The sequence below is a fragment of the Parasteatoda tepidariorum genome, chromosome 6 (assembly GCF_982258835.1).
Source record: "Parasteatoda tepidariorum strain Cologne lab strain chromosome 6, Ptep-v5.0, whole genome shotgun sequence".
Taxonomy (NCBI): Eukaryota; Metazoa; Arthropoda; class Arachnida; order Araneae; family Theridiidae; genus Parasteatoda; species Parasteatoda tepidariorum.
The window spans coordinates 37,949,448-37,977,042 of NC_141760.1; the positions used below are offsets into that span (position 1 = coordinate 37,949,448).

The following is a 27,595-nucleotide window of genomic DNA, read 5'->3' on the forward strand; positions in this document are numbered from 1 at the left end:
ATTTTTATCTTTGCAGTGACGTTTGATGTATCAGTAGAATTTTAAAGTTAATGGTGTGTAATGTACTGTCTGTGAATCACGAGCAAGAGCCAGTTATGTGACTTCCAGCCAATATTAATTGGTATTTTATCGGTTATAAGTATTGTTGCTAATAGAATTTGTTACCGTCATTAGGGCACAACTGCTTCAAAATGTGAACAATATTTATAATTGCAACAAAATTATTTCAACATCTGAGAACAAAGAAGGCTACAAAATTCAACAGAATAACATAAACAGTTTATTTTATAAAATAGAAAGAGGCATATATCCATTACATGGTATTCAAATACAATATATTTTATACATAAAAAAATATAAGTACCTTCTAACACTTTAAGAGTTTCAAATATTTTGCTTTGATAGAACAACAAGTTTCAAACATTTTGCTTTGATAGAACAACAAGTTTCAAACATTTTGCTTTGATAGAACAGCAAGTTTCAAACCTTAATGAGCATAGATGCTTCTAAATTTCTATAAATTATACATCTCTTATTGTTATCTAATTACAAAGTTTGTACATACTGGGCAATAAATGCTTTTTTGTACTTGCAATTTATTTCTCTTTTGTACTTGTGAAGAATATAAACTATCATTATTTTCTAAAATTTACTTTTAAATGTATACCTTAAATTCAGTTGACAAACAATTCATGATTGCAAGCGTTGAATTCTAATATTATGTTTTTTCATCTAGTTTTATCGTTATCTATTTAATAATGATTCTAATTGCTTCTAATACAAGATTTATGAAGTATTATAAGAGTGTATTCTTCAACTGCACATTTTATAACTATAAAGCACATTTGAAAATAGTAAAGCAATAATAGCTTTGAAAGTCACTTTGCACAAATTATAAAAAGCGTTTTGAAGTGTAAAAAATATATAATGTTACAATGTTCGATGTGCTAAAATGAAAACTATGCATAGAGCGGTTATGTTACGAGTAAGAGTATGATAGAGTATGGAAATATGCCAGTAGAAAATGGAAAACGGTAGGCAAGTTTAAGAAAATTTTGTGTTCTAACGTTTGCATAAATAGAAAAGATTTTTACATGCATAAATAGAGAAGTTTTTATTTGAAATTGTTAAATTCATATTGCTAAATTTTATGTTTGACGCTTAAATTCAGTTATTTTCTTAAGAAATTACAAATGTATTTTCTGTTTATTTCATATTAGCTTAAACAGTATAGCTGATTTGTGACAGTTTACTGCAACGACGTAACAGCCACTGTACGCTTAGAATAACGGACTAAATATCAAAAACAAGCTTCTCAAACAAGTTTATTTACATAAGTATTTTTGATTGGATGTCTTAGGCATATATTTAAAACTTTTTTTTTAAATAAAATATTGTGTTTGTTATTTTATTTTTCAGAAACAACAAATTTTAGATGATTTCAAAAAAAAAAAATTTAAAAAAAAAATTAGCATTTGGTAATATTATTCATTTAAGTTTTTTCCTATTAACTTTTAATTCCGATAAAAATTCAAAAGAACATTTGGTAGTATCACTCATTTGAGTTTTTTTTTTAAATTTTAATTCCAATAAAAATTTAAAGAATAGATCCTTAATTATTGGATTATTAGAAAGCACAATTTTATGAGTATTTTATGTATCTTGTCAGTAAGAAAAGTTATTTCATAAAGAAATTTTCTATAAACAACAAATTTTATATATAATTCTCTCAATTGTTATAATACTAACGAAAACTTCATTTTTTCTAAAAAAGTACAAGACTTAAATTATTTTGCTGTACAGTTTTGTATAGAAACATATTTTAATATATGCAAAATTATTACTTTCTCTGAATGTCGGATCATGAGGTCAGAATATGAATTCTTGTATTATTTCACTGAATTTTCTTCTATTAAATCCCCCCCCCTTTGTAAGCGGACAAATTATTGTGAGCTGGAAAAAAAATTTGGATTATTAGAATGCACAATTTTATGAGTATCTTATACTTCTTGTCAGTATAAAAAGCTATTTTATAATGAAATTTACATTAAACAACAAATTTTATATTTCCTTCAATTTTTACAATCACAAAAACTTCATTTTCCTTAAAAAAATACTGGGCTTTAATTATTTTCTTTAACAGATATTACATAGAATTATATTTTAATATATGTGAAATTATTACATTCTTTGAATGTTGAATTTGATGTCAGACAATGAACACATATATTATATCACTGAATGTTCTCTGTTAAATTCTCCCTGTTTGTAAGAGCACAAATTGTTGGAGCTGAAGAAAAATATTATGATCTACTGTCTGCCAATCACGAGTTGAGCTTTCAGTGAGAACAATGACCCATTATGTGATTGCTGATCAATAGTAATAGGTATATTAATATCCGTTATGAGTATTGTTATCAACAGAATTTTTAGACTAAAAGTTTTCCTATTGCCCTGATATTTGGTGCTTCAGTAGAATTTTAAATTTATTGATGTGTAATCTCCTGTCTGTCAATCACGAGTTGAGCTTTCTGTGAGAACAAGTACCCGTTATGTGATTGCTAGACAATAGCTATTGGTATTTTATCAGTAACAAGTGTTACTGATAGAATTTGTTTCCGTCAATAGGACGCAAATGATTCAAATGTGAACAAATTATTTCAACATCTGAGGACAAAGAAGGCTACAAAATTCAACAGAATAACAAGTTTTTTTTCTGCATAAAATAGAAACTGTCATATATCCATTACATGGTATTTAAATACAATATATATTTTTAAATACAAAAAATATAAGTACCTTATGACACTTAAAGAGTTTTAAACTTTTTACATTGATTAAATAACACGTTTCATACCTTAATGAGCATAGATGCTTCTAAATTTCTATATATTTTATTTCTCTAATTGTTATATAATTACAAATTTTGTATACACAGTGCAATAGATGCTTCTTTGTACTTAGAATATATTTAATTCGTTTTTGTACTTTTGAAGAATATAAACTATAATTATTTTCTCAAATTTGCATTTAAAGGTATATCACAAATTCAGCTGACAAACAATTGATGATTGCACACACTTGTTCATCTAGTTTTATCGTTAGCAATAAATGTAATGTGTAATAAATGTTATCGGGCAATAAATGCTTTTTTGTACTCACAATTTATTTATCTTTTGTACTTCTGAAGAATATAAACTATCATTATTTTCTAAAATTTACTTTTAAATGTATACCGTAAATTCAGTTGACGAACAATTGATGATTGCAAGCTTTGAATTCTAATATTATGTTTTTTCATCTAGTTTTATCGTTATCTATTTAATTATGATTCTAATGGCTTCTAATACAAAATTTATAAAGTATTATTAGAGAGTAACTTTCAACTGCACATTTTAAAATCACATTTTAAAATAGTAAAGTAATTATAGTTTTGAAAGTCACTTTCCACAAGTTATAAAAAATGCGTTGAAATGTAAAAAAGTAATAAAGTATGTTGCAATGTGCTATGTACTAAAATGAAAATAAGAAAATTGCATAGTGTGGTTATGTTACAATGTTACGAAGAAGCGTATGATAGGCTAAAGAAATATGCCAATAAAAAATGAAAAACAGTGGTCAAGTTAAAAAAAATTTAAATTACGTTCTAACGTTTGCATAAATAGAAAAGTATTTCTAGAAATAATCATATTGATAAATGTCATGTTGTCTAGTGAAATTACAAATATATTTTCTAATTATTTCATATTTTATATCAACTAAACAGAACAGTTGATTTAAGACAGTGTACTGTAATCATGTAATAACCACAGCACATATGGAATAACGGACTAAATATATATATAAAAAACGTTTTTTAATTAAGTTTTTTATATTTATTTCTTTGATTGGATCTATTAGGCATATCTTTAAAAAAATTTTTTTCATTTTTCACTTAGAGAGACAACATATTTTGAGTGATTAAAAAAAACAAACAACATTTTCAAAAAATAAAATACAAAAAATAAGCTTTCAGTAGCATTATTCATTAGATTTTTTTATTTAATTCCGATAAAAATTCATAAAGAATTTTCATATAATGGATTATTAGAATAAAAACTTTCTGAATATTTTACATTTCTTGACAGTAATGAAATTTATTTCATCAGGAAATTTGCAATAAGCAACAAATTTTATATTTCTTTCAATTTTTACATTAACAAATTTCATTTTCCTTAAAAAAAAAATACAAGAGTTAAATTATTTTATGTAACAGATATTGCATAGAAACATATTTTAGTATATGCGAAATCACATTCTCTGAATGTTGAATCATGATGTCAGATTATGAACTCTTGTATTATCTCACTGAATGTTCTCCCTTTAAATTCACCCCATTTGTAAGAGGACAGATTGTTGTTAGCTAGAGGAAATAAATAAAAGATTTATAACAATAGCAAATGTTATAAGCCATAAAATAATCCATATTATTACAAGAAATTATTAAACAACTCAAATCATACAACAAGATTATGAAATTTCGGCTCTTTTCGAAAATTACTTCGATTTATTGGCACTTTTGGTAAAGCAATGGAAATAAATTGAAGATAATTATATGTTTTTAAGTAAAAAAATACCGTCATCCATATCGTGAATTTGAGTGAATAGAGAAGTATAACGGGAAGGCTCCGGTTTAAGGTGTCATGAAGCCTGGGGCTAATGAATAAGGTGGTGCTCTATTTATCATAAAATGTTTTAATATCTTAACGTTAAAGTTTAATACGGTACTAATCAAAGTTAAATCAGTTAAAAACTTAACAATCAATACACTAAATTAACAATTAATATATTAAAACATACATTAAATAATGAAAATAAGTTATATAAGCTTATAAATAAATTTTTGATAATATAAAAGCTTCATTTGTTTAAAAAATAAAATATGAAGGTAGAAAATGTCGACATATTTTGAGCGCTTAAAAATGGCTGTCGATTCTCTAGGCTCGTTAGACGATAATCAGTCTTTAGATAAAAGATTTTTTTATAATTTTGTGTAAAAACTTTTCAACTTGCTTAAAAAGCTCCCGAAACTATTTTATTTAGACCATATTTTACAGATTTCGACTACTCCGTATATTTTCAGGGTCAAGATTCCAAACCCATTGGAAAAAAGGTATTTTATGCAGAAGAAGTACAATTTTGTGTCTGTATTTGTTACTTAAAATCTCGTATCTGGGTTTTTCATGTTTAAAATAATATAATAGTAAAATAATGACAACAGACAAAATTTTTTTGGCTTAATATTTAAAATTTATCTGAAAAACATTTACATTATTGTAAAAAAAAAAATCAATGTAGAAAAGAATCGTGTTTTAATTTTTATTTCTAAGGTCCTGTATATTCTTTTCGAAAACAAGTTTTTTAAATGCTTAGTTTTTTATGGCTAATTCATCAATACCAGGAACTTGAATCCAGCCTCTGCTTATTATTTTTTTTTTTAAACTTTCTTTTTATAAAAAGCTCTGTTTAAAATTTTTACATATTTCACCTACTTTTTCTTAAATCCTATTTTTGTTTATCAGAATTGTTTTAAACAAAAATCTATTTTGTTATAGCTACGTTCTCAAAAGAATAATTTATTCCAAAAATTAAACTGGACAGTTAATATACTTTGGAATAAGAGGGTGGAAAATGGATGGTAGAAGAATTCGGTAATATAATTAAATTTAGTATTTCTGTAATGCGACGTAACGAATGCGTGGAATGACTTTATAAATCTATTACTTTATGTTTTACTTCTTCACAACAATTCAGAATATTAAGTAAAATTATATCGCTGAATTATTCTACCACAATCTAAATCTTTCCCTTGCTAACTCCAAAAAAAAAAAAAAAAAAAAGCAAGATAATATCACAAAATACAAAATCTAATATTATATAGCATAAAAACCCATTCCAAAATAATGCTATGGCGAACTCGAGATAATATTAGTTAGTATAGAATCTAAAGTTATATAATGCAGAGAAAACAGCGGCCTTTTGTATCTCTCATATTAGAAAGTTGTGCAAGATGTAGATGACGTTCGATTTTACTGGTTTTCTGATGCTATCTAATATTAGGTGCCAGTTGGGGCTGTGGGAAGAGAGTGGGGAAAAATCCTGCTCACACGTGGTCAACATTTCTTCCCAGCTGCTTGTAGGTCAAGGTCGCGTACAATGGCATGCACACTCGCTGGTAGAAAGGGGAAAATGTTAGGGTAGGGTGGGAATTGGAAGAGTTGAATGTAACAGATTGAGTAAATAAGAAGGGCGTCACTCATAGAAGTGTCCTATGGGCATAGGCGTCGGGGATGAGGGGGCGCTTGCCCCCTCAATAATTTTTCAAAATTTCGTTTTTTTTTTTAATTATTATTTTAAAAGAAAACACTAAAAAACTTTTTTTATTTAATAAAAAATAAATAATTTTCGATAGTTTATTAATAATTTAACGAAATAATTTTATATTTATCACTTTTTGGCGAAAGTTGTATCTTAAAACCATTTCATGAATTTTTTTAAATTATTTTATCATTACTTAGCGATTTTGATGTTGGAATAGATGAGTTTCAATATAGTTTATAAACATGGTTATTAGTTATTTAGTTTAATCCATGCACAATAAACTTTATTTAATTACAATTGTTTTCGATTAACATGGTGTAATGATTTTATAAGACCTGTTTATTTTTTGTAACTGTCGAAAAATTTTAGCATCGTTTAAAGTTATTTTTGTTTTAAAGCATTATAGAATTTTAAGCATGTTAGGAACTTAAAAATTTTTATTCTGATTTTTCTTTTTGGATTTGTCTTCCTTGATTTTTAGGTAAGATGTGATTAAATACATATATTAATTATTCTTATAATTTTTAACCAATAAGTTGTATTTCATACGAAATATCCCCTTTACATTGCTGAAAAATTTTAAATACAATGCAACAATTTTCTGCATGTCTCAATAGAATGTGTTCCAAACTGTTTTATTTGATTATCACATAACTTTTAAGAACCTACAACCGAACTACATGCATAAAAATATTGAGAAGTGGCGGATTATTGCACACAGTAAAAATGTTATTTTTTAGATTTTAAGGGACTTTGATATCGAGGATTACAGTTAAATAATAAATAAAGTACATTATGATGAATCTCATTTTCTGTGACGCTTATTGTCACTCAAAATTAAAATCAAGAGAAAGGACTAAAATTAGATTTCTGGAACATTTCAGAGTCTTCGATTAAATAAAACTACCGTGGGAAATCTCCATCGGCAAATAGTAACTTAAATACGGATAAAGTAATTCAAATAAACAATTAGGTTTATATCTTACAATGTCACCCCCATCATGTGACAAACTCGAAAACAACAATAACTTTTGGACTTGACCTTTCCTCAGATTTGTAACTTTTTATCACCCCAAAAAATACGATATAAAAGCAGCCGAAGGAAAGGGTTGAGGAGGCAATCAAAGAGCAATCAGCCAGTGGTGACAAAAGGCTGAAACCGATACCATGACTAAACTTGGTAAATCCAAAGATAAATTCAAATTCTTAAGTCCAAATTATTAAACAGGAGGTAGGAAAAATAAATAACCATTACTACACTAAATCAAATTGGAACAGCGCACAAGCCAGCTAAAACCAAATTCAAATTATATAAACTAGTAACAATATAAAATTACTTAAAAATGATTTAAAATATAATGTAAAAATAAAATAAAATTGTGTGTTTACAGAGCAGCACTTCATCAGGGAACACACTGTCTGCAAACACACAGGAGCCTTTCTGTTGTTAGTGGCAAAGCCAAAACTAACAGTGCCCCGAGGCCCCTAATGATAATACAAACATAAAGAATAATAATAATTACCACATTAAAAATCATATAAATTTGCAAGAGAATCACACTCAAATTAACAAATATATAAAACACTACAATGAAACGCCCCCAAAGCACATTATAAATAATCAAAACGATAAACAGTTACAGTTAATAAAAGTGAAAATGAAATTCCTAAATATACCAAATCAGCTCAAAAATAAAGTGCTGACACCTAGATGTAAATAAACAAATTAAGACTCTCTCTCCATCTATTCTAAAAGCACGTAAGAATTAATGTATAGATGATAAGTTGAATTAATTGTATATTCTAATTCTAAAATAGTCCTGTAATTGCTAAATCGGTTTAATATAGTTATGTTATTTCTTAAATTGTTCAAATAATAAAGTGTTACTTGTTTTAAAACCAAGACTTCTAATAATTCTTTATTTAATTTTAATAAAAACGCCACATTTCTCATAATCTTCCGAGAAATGGTTAAAAACGAATTTAATCTGTAAAAACTAGTTCGCGTTTTGGGTAAAGCGATCAGATCGTTAAATACCAGCCTAAACTAATTTTATTCATGCAACTCTTTTATTAAAATGTATATTATGACAGTTAGAATTGCATCAGATTTGCTATTATTTTACGTAAAATGAAATATAATTCACATAAAAACACTTTCCTAACATTTACTTAACGATTTAAATGTTAGTATGAATTAGATTAAAATAGGAATGAAAAGTTTAAAAAAAAAATCGATATTTTTTTTTTAATTAATTGTTTAAAAATAAACTTAGTAACTGAGAAAAATTGAAGTTTGACATTTTCATTCCTAGAAAAATATAGAGTGCACATAAAAATAAAAAAAATAAATAAACTAAAAGAAAAAGGTAATAAGGAAATAAATAGTATTAACAGTCCAACTTGAATAACCTTTGATTTAATGATCAGTTCTTCACGTTCCAGGCCTCAATCTTAATTGTTTTAGGGGAGACCAAAAACATGCTAATTAATCAGTGCAGACGATACTTTAAGTTATGAAATCAGACACAAAAACGCATTTTCTTTGAGTAAAAATATTTTTTTTTTCTATGGATTCAAATTTCTCACCCCCAAAATTTATATGGAATCTAGAAAATATGACTCTAATAGTTTGATCAGAACAAAGACTCAAAGTTTGCATCCGTTATTGTTAATTTTACTTTTTGCGTATTTCGCCATATCTCACGAACTTTATTAAGGAATTAAAAAATTTTACCACACAAATAAAAAATTGTTTGTCTTAAGAGAATTCCATGGAAAAAATTAACTTTTAGTAAATAGTTATTACTTTTCAGTAATTTACTTAATTCTAGTAAAACAAATTTAACTGTAAGGTATACAATTTTCAAAACAATTCAAAAGTACGTAATTTTATAAAGAAAAATACTAAGTTTGAACGATTTCGGTGAAATAGTTCCCTAGAAATTGAATTTTAAAAGCAAAACCTTTTTATAATTTGTTTTCAAAGGAACTATTTGACCGATTTCGCTCATTTTTTTTAAAATTTTGCCATGTAAAATTATATTCATTAAAATGATGCAAAATATGTTCAATCTTTCAATTAAAAATTTTTTCGACCATTGCAAAACAAAATAATAATAAAAAAAATATTTACTTAAAGTTATTTTATAGTTGTGCAAAAAAATTTAAATTTGTTTAATAAGTTTTCGAGATGTAACGAAATACGCAAAAAGTATAATTAAGGAGTCAAAACCTTAAGACTCTCGTTTGACCTACTTCTCGTAGACCGTTTTGTGTCTGATTTCGTTACTTACAATATCGCCTACACTAATTAATCATATTTGAGGTCATGATTGAGTCTTAGAAAGTGAAGATCGGATCATTGATAAAAAAAGTTATATAAGGTGTTTTTTTTTTTTTTTTTTTTTTTTTTTTGAGCGCAGTACATTAATCTTAATCTTTTACAAATAAGTGATTATATATGAGAAAGTACGGCACGGTATTTTTAATTTCAATAAAATAAAACATAAAATTTAGATTTTCCATGGTTTCACAATATGCCCTGAACACATGACAGAATCCGTCGTCGCCCACGAAATTTTTTTTTATTCACTAATTTAACTCATCTGTTAAATACAGAAAATTACTCTTGAATAAAGACATTCATAAAATTTTCTGCGTGTATTTCTTTTAATATTTATATTTTAATATATATAATATAATACATATAATATAATATAAATAATATAATATATATAATATAATATATATAATATAATATATATAATATAATATATATAATATAATATATATAATATATATAATATAATATATATAATATAATATATATAATATAATATATATAATATAATATATATAATATAAATATAGTTTTATTGGCTAGCAATCCTGGGGAAGGAAATGCGGAAATTGATCACTGGCAGAAAACTTTTATCTGAGGAGTTAATATCCCCTTCGAATTTCTAGAAAAAGAAAGGGAAAATGTCTTTCCGTATCCAACAGAATGCTGGAAAAAGTAGCATTGAAAATAGCAGCTACTCTTGGACTTTTAGATTTCAAGGCATCGCTGATGTCCATAAAACTAGGGGAAAAAAAGAACGGCATTTCGATGCGAAGAGGAACTAATGAAAGCCTGAAGTTACTAGCTGATCACGTTGAAGCCGTAAAGGGCTTCATTCAAGCTATCTGCTTATGGAGGATGACAAATGACTACACGTCATATAATATGCGAAAAATGGATAAAACCATGATGTGGTTTGATGAACTATACGCTCGGACAAATAATATTGAAGAAAAAAAGCACCATAAGAATCTCTAACATCGGGTGCAAAAAGCTAGGAGCAACTGCTTCTGGAAATAAACTCCACGTATTTGTGATTTTAAAAGAACTGATAGGGTGCATCCCACCTCATGTGCTAAAAGACTTAAAAATTTCACAAATTGTTAAGGTTACCCGTTCTCTCAACGGATGGATGACGGCTAAAGGCCTGGTTTCTTAGGACAGGACGCCGTCAGCTGGAAATCAGCGCTAACCTCTGATTGGTCCATTTGTGAGTTTGATAGTGTACGTCATCGAACGCTCATCTTGAACTCGATGACGTATACTATCAAACTCACAAATGGACCAATCAGGTTAGCGCTGATTTCCAGCTGACGGCATCCTGTCCTAAGAAACCAGGCCTTAACGAGGATTTTGAGTCCAAATGAGGATGATGCTCAGAGGTTAATTATCTTGGATCGGACCACAACTCATTGAACCTCGAGTTTGTCTGAAAAAATAAAAAATCTAGACCCAGATATAGTTTTAATTCCAGCAGGGTGCACAAGCCCTCTGCGGCCAGCAGATGTTTCATGGATTGCGCCCTTTAAAAGTGCATTGCGAAGAGAATGAGCTGTCTTCATAAGAAATGAACAAAGAACCTTGATGGAAATTTAAAAAGGGCAACTCTGCAAGATGTGATTGGTTTTGTGTCGCCCGCTTAAGAAACCGTTTCCGAAGAGACGATTTCAATCTCTTTTAAGCGTTGTAGTATATCCAACGCATTAGATGAAAGCGAAGATGGACTTCTTCATTGCCGATTAACGGAAGTTAAGTCGGATTTATAAACAATGATGCTTCTGATGAACTGAATGCAGAGAGCGTTGACCTTATTTTGAACTCTGACATTTCTTTCGATGGATTTTCGAATTCCAATAAATAAAATAAATAAATTATCTTTCTTTTTATGAAATATTTTATTGTCCATATTTTTTATTATTTCACCTATCTGCATGTGCTGCAATCGTACCGAGATCTAAAAATAAAGTATTGTTATAGAAGGTAACTTAGATTTACTGATTAAAGTTTATATTTACTTTCTTTTGTTATAATTATTTTTACTTTATATTTTGTGATTCATACTTAAAAATTCCCAACCAAATATAGTTGATATTCTTAAAACGGCGCTTAGCATTTTCCTCAGTACCGTTTATTCGCACCCCTCGACATCACTGCGATTTTTGTCAAAATTAAGGTAGTACTTTATCTCGGTATTTTAAGGTATAAAAAGTTTACAATCTTTACGAAAAGTCAACGACATAAGATAGAATAGTCTACGGCATTACCTCTACATTTTCCTTTTCTTTCGAAGATCTCATTTTCATCTTATAGACGATTGGATTGAGCAAATTATCTTCAAACACTGTTGGCTTACCTATCAATCAAACATAATATACAGAATACATAATATGCATAATAATAAATAATATAAAAAAATATATAATGTATAAATGTTAACATAAGCAACACACGATAATGGTAATATAGATCAATTAATATTTCTAATTTTAGTTTCAGGCAAATTTCTATGTCTTTAAAACTCAAATTTGGTCCATTTACAGAAATACCAGCTATCAGCTATTAATTAAAAGGAATTAAAATAAGATTAATTTAAAATTCTTTAGTCTGACTGATCATAATTTGGGGAATATAAGAGACACACTAAAAATTTTAAAAAACTTTTTTCTATCATTCAGCTTAAAAGGTGTAACGGAACAAATTTCTTTGTAAAATGTTAATTTCCTCTCAGCTATTAATTAAGCATGAAGAAAATATGATTAGTTTCAAATATAATTATTTTAATCTTTCAAGTCTGGCTCATCATAATTTCGAATATAAAAGAGATACTAATGTGTTTGAAAAATTGTTTTCTAGGGTTAAGCTTAAAAGGTTTAATGGAACAAATTTCCTTTAAAATGTCACGTATAGAAATAGAAATTGAATTGTTTGCTTGTAAAATCCTATTTTTCCCCGAAACTAAAATTCTAAAAGTTAACTATACAATATAAACTATATTAACTAAAATATTAACATCATTAAATATAATACTACTAAAATATCAACTATAATAAATTTCCAATTTTTCCGACATAAAATCTATATTTACATTTAAAAAATGCGTTAAAAATCTAAACAAAGAAACTTAAATAAGAAATATGCACAGAGTATACCAGAATAACCATCCATAGCAAATATTGTTTGAGTTTTTTTGTCAAAAAACAACGTATAAGAAGAAAGACAAAGTGCAAGTGAAAATTATGAATTAAGCGAAAAAAAGGTTAGAAACGGTGAAGAAGTCTGACTTGTTTGATTGACAATAAAGCGCAGCTTGTCCTCAAAATATTGATAATATTTTTAAATTATGTAATTTTTGGTAAATGACAATGTTCCTTCCAAATAATACCTTCCAATTTCTAGTCATAACATAACATTGCAAACGAACATTTTTCACGTTGTTCATAAGCATAGAAAATCCAGTTTTGGATTACCATCTTCTGAAACAGGAAAAATACCAGTACACCATCTTCTGAAACAGGAAAAATACCAGTACACCATCTTCTGAAACAGGAAAAATACCAGTACTTCTTCAAAGAATGAAAGTACTTGTAACTGTCCTATGTGTCTCTATTTATCTCTCTAAATTTTATTGACAGGTGTTGCTTTCGGAATATGAAACTGAATAAATGCCATGCTCAGATCTAGTTGTTTTGATCTCACAGCCTCAAAAAAAGTTATCAGGATCTTGATCTAATTAAACCTATCTTTCACGGAACATTACTGATCATAAGCGAGATTGCTTTTGAAAGACAACATTTATTTCGCTTAAATTATTATCTTAAATTTATTCTCATCAAAAAAGTAAGAAAATAACATCTTATTTTTGAAAACTCACATTAATATCTTACTAATGAAAGAAATTTATATCATTATAGTTTTAAAACCAATGTTATATGGCTTCCTATTGTTATATAGTAATCTACTGTTACCAATCTTTTCTTTTTTTCTTTTCTTTTTTTAAAATGTCTATGAAAATTTCATTCACTGGTAGGTTTACTTTAGCTATTTTTTTTTTGTTTTTTTGTTTTGTTTCTCTACACATTTGTGATTCATTAGATTACGATGATATTTATGTTTCATTCTGGCTTAAATATTAATATAAGACTACTAATATGAATTACTTTTTTAAAAGGAGACTAAATATATCCATTGACGCCCGGTGGCTGAGCGGTAGCGCTTCGCGCTGTCGTGCCACAGGTCCCTGGTTCGATCCTCGGGCCGGGCAAGGTTGACTCAGCCTTTCATCCCTTCAGTGGGTCGATAAATGAGTACCAAGCATGCTTGGGAACTAAACACTGGGGGTTCGGCTGACCACCTGACCGGAACATCTGCTCCTGAACCCCAGAGCCCAAGGTCAAGAAAACTGAGATGGGCACAGTAGGCCTTGGCCCTCTATGGGCTGTCGCGCCACTGAGTTTAGTTTAAAAATATACATTAAGAACGGAGAACTTTAAAGACTTTCTATATGTATTATTTAAAAGATTAAAATAAATTATCATCATACCAAACAAGTAACTGCAACAGTAGCCCAGTATTACAGTGATCATTACTCCAATAGGACTAAACCACATATAAGAGATTTTGTAAAGAGGAAAAATATGACTGAAATAAAAAAAATTAAGATAATTACTAGAATATTATTAATTCAATGACACTCATTAAATATTCACACTTAAAACTCTAAATTTTACTAACTAAAGTTAGTTTTCACGAACAAACTTTGAACACTAACATCGAAGAAATAACGGATCAAACAATGTACAGTTAAATTTAAAAAAATACAAAAAATTGCTTATATTTTCATAATTTTTTTTTAAATCAAGTATTACATTGGTTCAAATTAAGTAAGCATACAGTGGGAAAGGTATTTATCTTCCATGGCTTCGGTGGAGTTTTATTTATAGTCTAAGAACTTAGTATCTGACTGTTCACCGATTGTATCACAGCAGAGCGGCATTGCTATATTTGGGTTAAGTAGCGTAATGCTAAGAAAATCAGCTTTTCTGGAAATGTTTTATGTGCTATGCAAATAACCTTTTTAATCTACTGTTCTTTGAAAGTTGTGTTTCATAAAAAGGCAGCGGTATCAATTTTGTAGTAGAAATCCGTTTGAATGTGAGGGAAAAAAGATCATTCTTTTAGAACGCACTGGCAAGTGACTGTGGGTTCGTAACAGATTTCATGCTTTGTCAAGTTTAAGAATCTGCGCAGATAGAATGCATATCAAACTTTTCTTTTCTAAATTACGGTAAGTATCGCGAGAAGTACCAATAATCTTTCTGGATAATCACAAGCCTCATACAATTAACATTTATTGTGACATTAACAAACGAAGTTAAAAAAGGCTAAATCAAAGCCGTAAAAAAATCTCTTTTGCTATTTGAAATAACGTCTTTATAATCATATAGGACTTGTTTTTGTGTATTTTTTAAGCACATATCAAAGTATTTGCATCAGATATTTAATTCTGTTCGATTAATCGTTAAGATGTATTAAGTTTTTTTTTAAAAAAAAATTTTCTTTTTAAAAATAAACAGAAACTTGCACAGCATAAATATAATTTAAACAGCATTTCGATAATTAACTTATAATTTTTGATAAAGCTCAAAATACAGTTTCTAGAAAATGAACATAGCTTGAAATGCACATTTGCATAATTGAATATAGCTTTAAAAAAACGTGCGAGATTAATATAGCTTAATATTTGCATTTCAAAACATTAGACATAGATGCTTATTTAAAGCTATGACCATAACTTTAGTGTGTTTTCAAAAAATAGACGGTCACTATGTTCCATCAATAAAACTGGACATAGCATAAAATATACCTATTCAGTGTTAAATAATTCTCCCAAATGTTTTATTCATTCAAGTTACTATTTAAAAAGACGCGTACCACTTTTTTTAAACACTGTTAATAGCATTTGTTAGAAAATTATATCTTTTAAAACACAATGAATGTGGCGTCATTGCTCTTCAAAATTTTGAAACCATAAATTATTAAGGCTGCTGGCAAAATACAAACTTATTGCTGTCTGGCAAAATACAAACTTCTAAATGTTTCTGACTTTATTGATGTGTTTTGAACACCTGTACGTTCTTTGTTAAGGAAATCGTTCTTTTGCTTGTAATTTTTATAATTCCATGCAAAAAATAACTTTCAGTAAATATTTATCTTTTTTTTATTATTTTTTATTAAGAGTCAAATAATTTTGAAATATAAAGTAAAAAATTTTTCACATCATTTAAAAAATTTTTTTTGTTACATGACAAAATACGAAACGCTAGCCAAAGCTCTCGAGAAAGCAAATTTTAAATATACAACTTTTTAACATTGTGATTTTTTTTTTTTTTTTTGCGAGCTGTACATCTTTAAAAGCTATGTCTATTTTTTTAAACATGCATTTTTAGCGAAAGTAATTTTTTTAAAACTAGCGTTTCTTTGTTTATTTTCTTAAATGCAAAATTTAGGCTATGTTCAAAACACAACTTCAAAGATTGTAACTAACGTAAACGTTCACAATTTACGTCAAATACTTACTCTTGAGAATCTTCTTCTACAGAAGAAGTCACTGGCATAAAAGTAGGCATTGTAGAAAAGGATTCTAAGCTGGAATATTCTTTAGGCACACTTGGCGTGATATTTGACATGAAACTTTGATTGGCAAAACATCCATCGGTAGAAACAGGTAACTTAGGATGAGCGATATTTGTAGAAGCACTACCGAAACTTATCCAAGCTGTCACAGAAATAGAACACAGCAATCCAATAATCGCCCCCTAAATCAAAGAAACAATGATAGCAATGAATAGAGCATTTTATTTTTTAATAATGAAGAAATAAAATTTATACCAATGTTATAGTATCAAAATAATTTTTTCTTTTTTTGTTAACGATAATATGTTAGGCAAATTTGAATGATTAACTTTTCAAACAACTGTAAAGACCGATTTATTTAAAAACGTTCTAACTTATATTTCTTGAATAATGTCGACGAAAATTAACACAATAACAAGGATTGGAATTTATTATTTGATAATGATGTAACCAATTGCTAATAAGATATGTTTTAATAGCCCTTTTAATATATAAAGATTAGATCAGTAGGTAAATGGTGGCTTAATTGCAATTTTAGAAAGATGAAATTTAGATGTCAGTAGCATATTAATTGCAATTACGAGTACAGTAGATGAATATTTAATCACCTGGTTAATAGTCACTTAAAAAAACTTTTAGTACGTGAGGTAATTACTTGGTAAAAAGTTGCTGACCGTGCAACATTTCTTTCTTCAACCTCAATAGTTGAAATATTCCGTTGTTCACCAACCTTAATAAAAAATTTCAAAATTCCTATAAATTACAAGTCGTAAGTTTTCATTTAAGTAGGTAGAAATCAAAAGCGGTACAATATTTGACGAATCATTATCGAGAAAAACGGATTAAAAACATTAAAACTTGCTCGATTGCTATATAATCTTGATATAAGATATTTCTAATGATAATTAAACTGATTTTGAGTTTTCTTATTGACTTTGCTAGTTCGTTTTTATATTTGCATAAATATCAATAAATAAAACCTTTTCATTGGTTCTTGCTGTTAAAACACCTAATAGGAAAACGCCTAGTGTAGGGCCAGCTACAAGTCCGTAGACTATAGTAGAGGCCTGCAGTACATTTCCAAAGCTAGCCACGATATATGTAAGAAGAAGGCCAATGGTTCCGTAACACAGAGCTGTAAATATAACAACATAAATTAGATAGATATAATATGCAGGAAATCAATAGAGTATTAAGTAGAAAGAAATGAGTATGTAGAAATGAAGGAAATAATTAGAATTTAAATTTTTGAAATTATTTTCTCCAATTAATAAAATTTTTTAATTACATTTAACATGTTAATTTACTCAGTTTATTAGGCGAATGATATTTTAAATTGAGTTGAATAATAATTGCTACAGCTCTTACAATTTACGAAAAAGAATATCTCTCTCTCTATATATTTCTCTAATATGACTCCCTAAACTCCAATATTTCTATATCCATTAGCAACACTTTAATTAGTAGTAATTTAAGTTGAGTTGAATAGTTAGCTGTTCGTTAAGTATTCATTTAAAAGAATTTTGTATTATTATAGAAATAAAAACTTAATTACGGAGTAGTAATACAGATTCTATATATTATATATATATATATATTCTAGGTGAGTCATCTTGACCATCAGTTAGTAGCAGGTGTTCCTTTGAAACACTCCTTACAATGCCTTTTGTTCGTTTTGGGGGGGGGGGATAGTCTTGTGGCAAGTTGGACTGGTCACCCCCTGGTCAAATTATTAGACGCACTGTAGTTTTTTAATAATTACATGTTTTGCACGAGTTTATATACAATACTTTTATATTTAACCATTCATGTGATGGGTTTTTATTTACGAGATTTTTTTATATACATCCTGTTTGTAATTATTTTTAACGTATTGTATTGTCACTATGTTAACCAATTGATACACGAACATAAAAAAGTGCAAATTGGCTTCAGTCACGTTCTCGCGTGCGTCTGTTGCGGACGTGTTTCTGTGGCTTTATGCGCGTGATACTTTTTTCTGTGGCTTACGAAGATTGGAAGTTTCTGAAACTGGCGTACTATGCATGTAGAAAAAAAATTGAATCTGGGGACGAATTGGACCCTAAACGGAGCGGCAGAAACTTAAAGTGCTAAGAATATATTTATATATATAATGCGATGTTCAAGTTATGGCTCGAAAGGTGTGTGAGATAGTAACACAGTACATAATTTATCATTGAAAAGGGTTTTTTATTTTATTTCAAGACAAAGATGGAAATAACTTCAATACTTTTGTTTACTATGCTTAAATGAAGTAATTTTTTTTAATAATTTCAAAAACAGAAATAAGACTCACTAACTTATCATTTTAGCGACAAATGCAGTTCGTTCTTCACCTAATCCTTTCATGGCACAAACAGGTTTCATGAAATCCTCAACAGTTACAGTGGACAGGGAGTTTACCATTGAAGACATTGTGCTTAAAGCAGCGCTTAACATGCCACAAATACACAACCCAGCTACTCCAGGATATTGTCCCAAAGATATCATCGAAAAATAAGGCAACAGCTGAAAGAAAATTTAAATATAATATTTACTTAACTCACAATAAGCCATCCTCTTAACTTTCAAATGGCTCCATCTATAACTATAATGGTGGCGTACATGTAGAATCATGTGGATATGCGTTACTTCGACTTTCAAGCGCCGTCTTAAGGAAAACTAAGGAATAAGTATTTTTTTTTTCAAAAATGGGAGAAGGGGAGGAAAATTGATGTAGAAAGTTGTAAAGCAATATCGACTTAGTGTGAAGAGACACCTTATGGACATTAATGCTATGAAAATGACATTAAAACCGCTTAACTTTTTGCGTCTTCTTGCGTGTAACAAGACAAAATGTTCTTCGAAAAATTAGAAAACAGATAGTTATCGTAAAATATCTTTATTTTCGATCATTAAACTTCCTCCGATCACTAAAGTCTTTGTACTCTTTGTTCTTCCTCAGAGTTAAAATTATTTGGTGCTTAAAAGAGCCTTACTAAATATTACATGATCAATTTACTGCTGCTGGACACTTTAAGTATAACTGAAGCCATTCAAAGTTAACAGGATGGTCCCAAACAATAGTGGAAACACTTTGTACATAAACGGAATGCCGTAAAAATGTAGACAATTACAGGAATTTAAAACTTGTGATACGTTGTTACAAAACTTTTAGATTTGCGAAAAATGCATCACAATTAGCTTACATGTAAGTTTGGCAAGTCTTAATCGCTAGAAAAGATGCAACTGAAAAACAAAAGATCAGTTTGGAAATTTCGGAATTCGAAATATTTAATACAAGCTAGTTTCTGCTTAGTTTTTAATAATATTGAATGCGAAAGTCTAAATAATGTTTGAATTTTGTTCAATCTTTCTTAGCATTTACGATTTGTTTAAAATATTTAACGCAGGTTTTGCTGTATTTTTTTCGTATTTGAATTGTTATAAAATATACAGAAATGTTACGCATCTTTCAAAACTAAACTCTAAAAAATATTAAAAAGGAGCTTTGGAGCTCAGGAACTGTTTTTTCCCCTGCAGCTGGAGCACTAAATAGTATTATGCTTCTGGGCTCCTCCAATTAAATTATATCCAACAGGTACTTGTAACGGTATTTCCGGTAAGTCAAGTTGTTGTGGAAAGACTATTTTCGGTATTAAAATACTTTTATAAACATATACGATCAAATGTTAAAGAATATTTATTAGATTCAATATTTTTTTTAAGACTGACATGCGAATTAGCTTAAATTTATATTCTCTGTGTGGGCTGATGATTCTGAAATAATTCTTTAAATGTTCTTTTTTATTATAAAAACTTTAAATTAAAACCCGAAATCCAAAACTGAGCATAAATCTATAATGAAAAATGTAGGAGCCGGAGTAAAGCATTAACTTATTATCTAGAGCAGTGTTTCCCAAAGTGTGGTACGCGTACCCCCAGGGGTACGGGAACAGTTTAGCGGGGGTACACGTTCTTATGCGACTTGCAATAAACGAAAATTTCAAAAACTTTTATTTAAAAACAAAGTTAGCCATGAAAATTTACGATTATGTATTTTTCTACAGGTTATTTTTTGCAGAGTTGACAGTTAATAATTAGTGGTGTCAACAGCCAGTCGTGATTTTTAACTTTTGTGCAATTTTTTTATAGTAAAAGTTTGTAATAAATTCTACTTATTTTGATTATTTTTATAAAATATAATTTTTATTCCTAACATAGAATACGGTTGGGATCTAAAAATTTTGTACCAAAAATGAAAAAGAAAGATATTTAAAAAAAATACATTTATTATTTTTTTTAGTGGTACACAGCGTCACGAAAAATGTAGTAAGGGTACACAAAAGTCATAAGTTTGGGAAACACTGATCTAGAGCCTTAAAAAAATTTCAGCTTTGGATATCTGAATTTTTTTATATTTTTGAAAATGTTGCTTTTTTATAATTATGTTTAATTTTTCTGAACATTTATTGAATAAAATATTTGAATATACAAGTAGTTTCATTATACCCAACCTTGATGCATGTAATAAATAAAATACACACATTAATAGTGAAAAATTAATATATAAGGAACGAAACAGAAAAGCTATTGCAACTTGAACCACCACGGAGGAAGGGCACTAAAACCTATTTGATTGCGCGAGATAAGACATAGAAGTTTAAAACCGTTCATAAGAAACACTTTGAAAAAATAATCAGCCTTCACAAAACACTTAATCTCAAATTTTTCAATATATATATCTACACTTTAAAGTGGAAAATGGACTGTTCACTTGTTTTCCTTTAAACGCTTCCCTCAACATTATTTTAAAATTTTTAAAATTTATTAATTATTTTTAAAATTTTTTAAAATTTATTTTAAAATTATTTCTCTGAAAAATATGGTTAAATATTTATAAAAATTAAGAGTGGATTTTTCCTAATTTCTCAAAAACTTGAATTTTTACAGAAAGAGTGGAAATACCCCAGATGGCCTTAACCAGGAAAAGAGAAAATTCAATTCAAACAGGACCAGAGAAAATTCACTTAAAGCAGGACTGAAGATACTATCTGGCCAAAAGTATCCAGCTATAAGGGCTCGGTGAGTGCCAAGGCATATGTTAATGTAGTTCTCTTTCTGCACCAATGACAGTCTGCACATGTTTGACGAGATATCCCACCAGTTTTTATTGATGACATGTATGACGAGATTTTCTCCCAGTTTTTGATAGATGACATGTCTGACGAGATTTTCTACCAGCTTTTGATAGATGACATGTCTGACGAGATTTTCTACCAGCTTTTGATAGATGACATGTCTGACGAGATTTTCTACCAGCTTTTGATAGATGACATGTCTGACGAGATTTTCTCCCAGTTTTTGATAGATGACATGTCTGACGAGATTTTCTACCAGTTTTTGATAGATGACATGTCTAACGAGCTTTTCTACCAGTTTTTGATAGATGACATGTCTGACGAGATTTTCTCCCAGTTTTTGATAGATGACATGTCTGACGAGATTTTCAACCAGTTTTTGATAGATGTCATGTCTGACGAGATTTTCCGCTAGTTTTTGATAGGAATTATTTTCCAGCCATTCATCACAGCTAATGTGAGTGCTCGCAGTGAGGATGGTCGATTCAGATTGTCTGGGTTCTATAATTCGACATAAAAGTGTTTTGCTTGACTTAGATCGGGGCTCAAAGATAGCTTCTACAGTGGTTGAACACTCATTCCGTCAAATCATGGATGTGCAAGACTCGATGCGTGAATGGAGTATTTATCCTGCTGGAAGAGAAATGGCCTTTCCAGAAATATTGGGATAGAAGTGGAGGAGCAGCACTGTTCGGATTATCAAAATACATCTCACAATTCTTGCTCCTAACCACAGGAATCCAAGGACCCAAGGAGAAGCATCCCCATACCAAGCTGTTTCTTCCACATCTTTAGGTGGATGTCTGGACACTTATAGCCAGATTGAGCAAAAATAATTATTTAAACTAATTGTTTATCAAAAATATTTTAGAATACAAAAATTCAATAGCAATTAAAAAGCATTACTTTAAAATGACATATAATCGTGATTATTACTTAAATACGGATAAAACAAAAGAACAGGGAAGAATAACTGTTTTAGTTTAACCCTTTTCGGTCGTAAATAAATTTTTATATAGTTGTCATAATGAATTAATTTTTGCTGTGTAAACAAAATATTCAGACTAATGAGAGAAAAAATTAGAAAGGAAAAACGGTATTACTTTTAAAGACAATTTGTAAAATATTATTTCGCAGTTATTCCAAAAGTCTATTGCCTTAGTTGAATGATCAAAATAGAATCAACATATTTCATTGCGGTAGTGCTGAATATAGAGTGTTATGATAAAAAAAAAAGCTTTGGTAGTATAAACATACGACCGCAAAGGGTTAAGATTTATTTATTTCAAAATATATAAAAAAAACTGACCTGATCAGGTTTGGTAATTTTATTATCCGCAGCTTGTGGATCACAGTGATAAAAATAAGCATACAAAACAAGGCCTGTGAAACAGTTAACAATATGAAAGACGAAAGTACAAGGGAGACTTGCAAATAAGGCCCTAAAACACAAAATGACTTTAAAAATCTGGAGATATTGGTACACTTAACCAAACCAAAAACTCCTTATCAAAAACTCCTTACCAGAACTCCTTAACAGAAGAAAACGTAGGTTCCTACGTTATTTCTTGCATAATCAACATTTATAATAATTTAAATCCCTCATCTACAGAATTAAAACAAACTCCTCTTGGCATAACACACTAATTACCTCATAAAACAATGATTGCATAAAACGGAAATTAGTAAAGGATACCAGTTTCAGTTTTTTAGCTGAAATCATTAAACTAATGACATAATTTGAGAAAAAAGCATTATACACTGAGGGTAAAAAAGTAATGGAACACCACTTAATATCGTATTGGGCCTCCGTTAGCTCTATGGCGCAGCAACTTGATTTGGTATGTCAACAAGTAGATGGAAGTCAAGTAATTGGACAAGTAGTTGAAAGTCTCTTGCAACAAGTAGTTGGAAGTCTCTTGCAGGAATATTCAGCCATGCAGACTCAATAGATGTTCATAATTGTGAAAGTGCTGTGGGTGCAGGATTTTGTGCACGAACTGACCTATCGATTATATCCTACAATGTTCAATGGGACTCATCTAGGTGACCAAATCATTCGCTGGAATTGTCCAGATTGTTCTTCAAAGCAGTCGTGAACAACTAAAGTCCAGTGACATGGTGCACTGTCATCCATAAAAATTCGATTGTTGTTTTGGTACATGAAGTCCATTAAGGGCAGTAAGTGGTCTCTAAGTGGGTGAACATAACAATTTCTCGTCACTGATCGGTGAAATCGAACCATAGGGGCCAATCCATGTCATAACAAATCAGCACACACCGTTATAAAACCACCACCAGATTGCATAATGCTTTGTCGACCACTTGGGGTAATGGCTTCTTGGGGTCTGCGCCACACTCAAAGTCTCCCATCAGCACTGACCAGCTGATATCCTGACTCATTTGACCAAGCTATAGTTTTTAGTCGACTTGGATTTAACCAATATGGTCACAAGCCCAGGGGAGGAGCTGGATGTGATGCCGTACTGTTAGAAAAGGCACTGGAGTCGGTCTTCTGCAGCCATATCCTATTACAGACAAATTTTGCCGCATTGATCTAACTGATTTGCAATTTCACGTAATGCTGCATTGATGTTTGCTGTTATTTCACTTAATGTTACTTGTCTGCTAGCAACGACAATTTTATGCTCACATCGGCGATCTCTGTCATTGAGCGCAAGCTGTCTGTTAATCTATGTAATCCACAGTGGGAGTTTATGCTTGAAATAAGGTATTCTTGGCATTGCAGATCTAGGAATATTGAATTCCCTCTTAATTTCTGAAATGGAATGTCCCATGAGTCTAGCTTCAACTACCAATCTACGCTCAAAGTCTTAATTCTCATCTTGCTGTTATAATTACATCAGAAACATTCTCATACGAATAACTTTAATACAAAAGTACTGCCAGTGCACTAACCATACATACATTTTATTTTACTTACGATTTTACTACTTAATGAATATATGAATATCGCTATCCCAGGATTTTGTCACCTCAGTGCATATTTTAATGTCCTATTTTTTTTAAAATTGAACATTTAGCAGTCAATATTTTTTTCTATGTATTCTACTTTAGAGTTTTGCACAGTTTCACAATGATTTATTGATTCTCTGAAAAATGTTTAGAATTTTTATAATGTACAAGTTAGAATCATTATATTGAACAAGTTAGAATTTTTATAATAAACAAAGCATGATTACCCTACCAATTGTATTGTAACTTAAAAACAGAACGTAATTTGAAAAAAAAAATTTTTTTTTGAGGTGAGAGTACAACCTAAAAAGTTGAGCCCACTGCTCAAAAATCTTAACAAAAATGATGAAAAAAATTTAATAATAAAAATTTACTGTACTTGGACAAACCACTAGGCAGCATGCATTATAGTTGCAACCCTTACAATATATTTTTAGAATCATTATCAAAAATAAAATGAAAAAAGTGTATACAAAACGAGGAAAAAAAACCCAGTAAATCTCGTATAAATTTTGATCTAATGATTGGATCTCCAATTTCTATGACTTAATCTTAATGTTTCGAGCAGGTGACATAAATATGCTAATTAATTAGTGCAGACTGTATTAAGTTATAAAAATACTGAGAAATCGAATTTTAAATATACGACTTTTTCAAAATTCGATTTCCCCTAATTAAATAGCACATTTAGGGCCAGCCCGTTATACGATTAGTCCAAGAATGTGAAGATCGGATCATTAGATCAAGAGTTATTCTGGGTGGCCCATTTCTTTCCGCACTGTTCGTTAAGGATCACATCTAAATCCCTTGATGGAGATAGTAGAAAAAAGATTTTTAAAATCTCAAGAAAATAGAAAATCTATGATTTGAAACACCAAGTTTAAAGCGAGTTTCCAGTTTAAAGTAAATGCTTTGAAATTAAATTACTTTTTAAATGAACAAAAATAAGCATATTTAAACTTAAAATACCAGATAACTGTTTAAGTTTTATATTTAAGTTAGCGTTTGCTTTTACTTCAACTTGTAAACTTTTAAAATACCTAGGGAGATTTTTAAGTTTAGTAATTTTTTAGTTAGTACATAATTTTTTTAGATTTCTGGCAATCAAAACTGTAACCATGTTCCGACTAATGAGAGTGATTAAATCTTAATAGGAGTTCTGAAACAATACAAATTTTAATCTTTTCATAGGTAGAATTTATCATTTCTATCAACATTCTAATGAGTATTTCTATCAATTTCCAAGTAGCAGAAGATATCAACTTCAACAGGAAATGTTTAAAAATTTAACGTCAAATAAAATTTATTACTAACACCAATAAAAATGTCCACCTTTTTCAGCCAAGCTAGGGTGTTTAAACTTCTGCTGGAGTTCCATGCTGGGTAATAATACACATTTGATTTGGATCGATTACATTCCTATCAACTTTAGTACCTGAGTTCTTCTTTTTTTTTTTTGCTATGAAAAACTAGCACACACAAATTTAATTGAAGAAAATAATATTAAAAAAGTTATAAAAAGCCGCGTTTTTCAAAAGGAAAACATTGGTCACACATAAAAATATAAAACGTACCTCCCTTTCGTGATGAGCTTATATCACCACCGAAAAATGTTGCTACGATTACCGACAGTGATGCGCCCTATTATTTATCTCACAGGCATTTCAAAATTATGATTACTTTCCTTTCTTAAATATTCTTGATAAACGTGCTTTTAAAAATATTCTTTTTCACATTTGTTAGTTTTAATGGATAGATAAATACTTATTAAAAAGAAACTTTTTTCATAACAATACTAATAGTGAATTCTTTAAGAGGTTTATAATATATTTTTATTCTTTTTTACGCTTTCTTAAACAAAAAAGCAAAAAAAAAAAGAAAAATCTAGTAGTAAAGATACAAGATAGAACTATAACTAAATTTCAATCTAATATAATGGAGTTTCCCTAAACTATATAGTGGTTGTTTATTACGAAAGGATGTGCGATTCTAAAGGATTCAAGTTTAAGTTTTGATAGAAGTATTTTATATCATTATTTAAAATTAAAAAAATAAAAACAATAAAGTTACTTAAATCATATTTTGTTGATGTATACTGCATGGAATTAAAAAAAAGGTAACACCTGAATAATTTTTTCGAGAGATTGATCTAAAATATGTAGATTAATTTGTGCAGACGTAAATTTAAGTTATGAAATCAGGTCCAAATTTTTTATTTTTATGAATCAACATGAATTTTTTTTCGATTGATTCCGATTCTTGCCACTAAAAATAAGAGGGCAATCTGTAGGATAACATTCGAAAAATAACTAAAGTTTCAAAAAAAGTTATCTTTGCATGTTAATTTCACTTTTTATATACTTTGCCACATCTCTAGAGTAATTTAAGTCTTTAAAAAAATCTTGTGCACAGTGATTAAAATGATTTTTCCAAAGACAAATAAAAAAATTATTGATACATTTTACATTTTATTATCAATTTCAACTTTAAGAAGAAAAAAATGAAGAGTAAGATATAATTGTTGTACCTGATTTTAAACTATGTAATTTAAAATTACAAGTGACACAAGCCTAATCCACTTTTCTCAGAAACTATTCAGCAAATTCGTTAAACATTTTGATTTTTTTAAATCTAAAATGATGTATTTTTGCATACCTTACAATAAATTTTGTTTGACCATTTGTAAACAAAATAATAAAAATAGTAATAATTATTAATTATCTTTTTTTTTACTCGGCAGGAGACATTACTATATTTTAGGAAAACGAATTCATGATTGTGTGCTAAAATGTTTTGATACGCCTAAATATTTTCAAAGGTATAACAACATATGTAAAAAGTTAGAACAAATTCGTTCTCCTCTCTTAAACTTATCAAGACCAAATTTTCTAGATTACTATTAACACCCACATTCTGCTTTCAAAGTACGTAATCTGTATAGAAAAATACACATTTATTCAGAAAAAATTGGTTTCTGTGTTCGATTCTGTAACAAAAAAAATCGCCTGCACAAATACATCCTGCAAACCATTAAAATCGCCTGTTAGTACTTTAAAATTCATTAATTAGGTCGTAAATTATTAAGGTGTTCCTTTATCTGCTTACTGTTCGCAGAACAAAAATTATATTATCTTTAAAATAT

The 27,595-nt window shown here is 29.0% G+C and overlaps 1 protein-coding gene across 1 annotated transcript in view; it reads right to left on the reverse strand.

Moving 5' to 3' along the window:
* Positions 1-4,017: 4,017 nt before the first annotated feature.
* LOC107444058 (putative sodium-dependent multivitamin transporter) overlaps positions 4,018-27,595 on the reverse strand; it is a 37,029-nt gene continuing 13,451 nt past the window's right edge. Inside the window, exons 6-12 of the mRNA XM_016058121.4 lie at positions 22,787-22,919; positions 18,658-18,865; positions 17,317-17,471; positions 16,280-16,518; positions 14,244-14,341; positions 11,968-12,056; positions 4,018-4,402 (exon numbers count right to left, since the gene is read on the reverse strand). Of these exons, the coding sequence (XP_015913607.1) occupies positions 4,340-4,402; positions 11,968-12,056; positions 14,244-14,341; positions 16,280-16,518; positions 17,317-17,471; positions 18,658-18,865; positions 22,787-22,919 (985 nt within the window). The 3' untranslated portion in view covers positions 4,018-4,339. The remainder of the gene's footprint in view (positions 4,403-11,967; positions 12,057-14,243; positions 14,342-16,279; positions 16,519-17,316; positions 17,472-18,657; positions 18,866-22,786; positions 22,920-27,595) is intronic.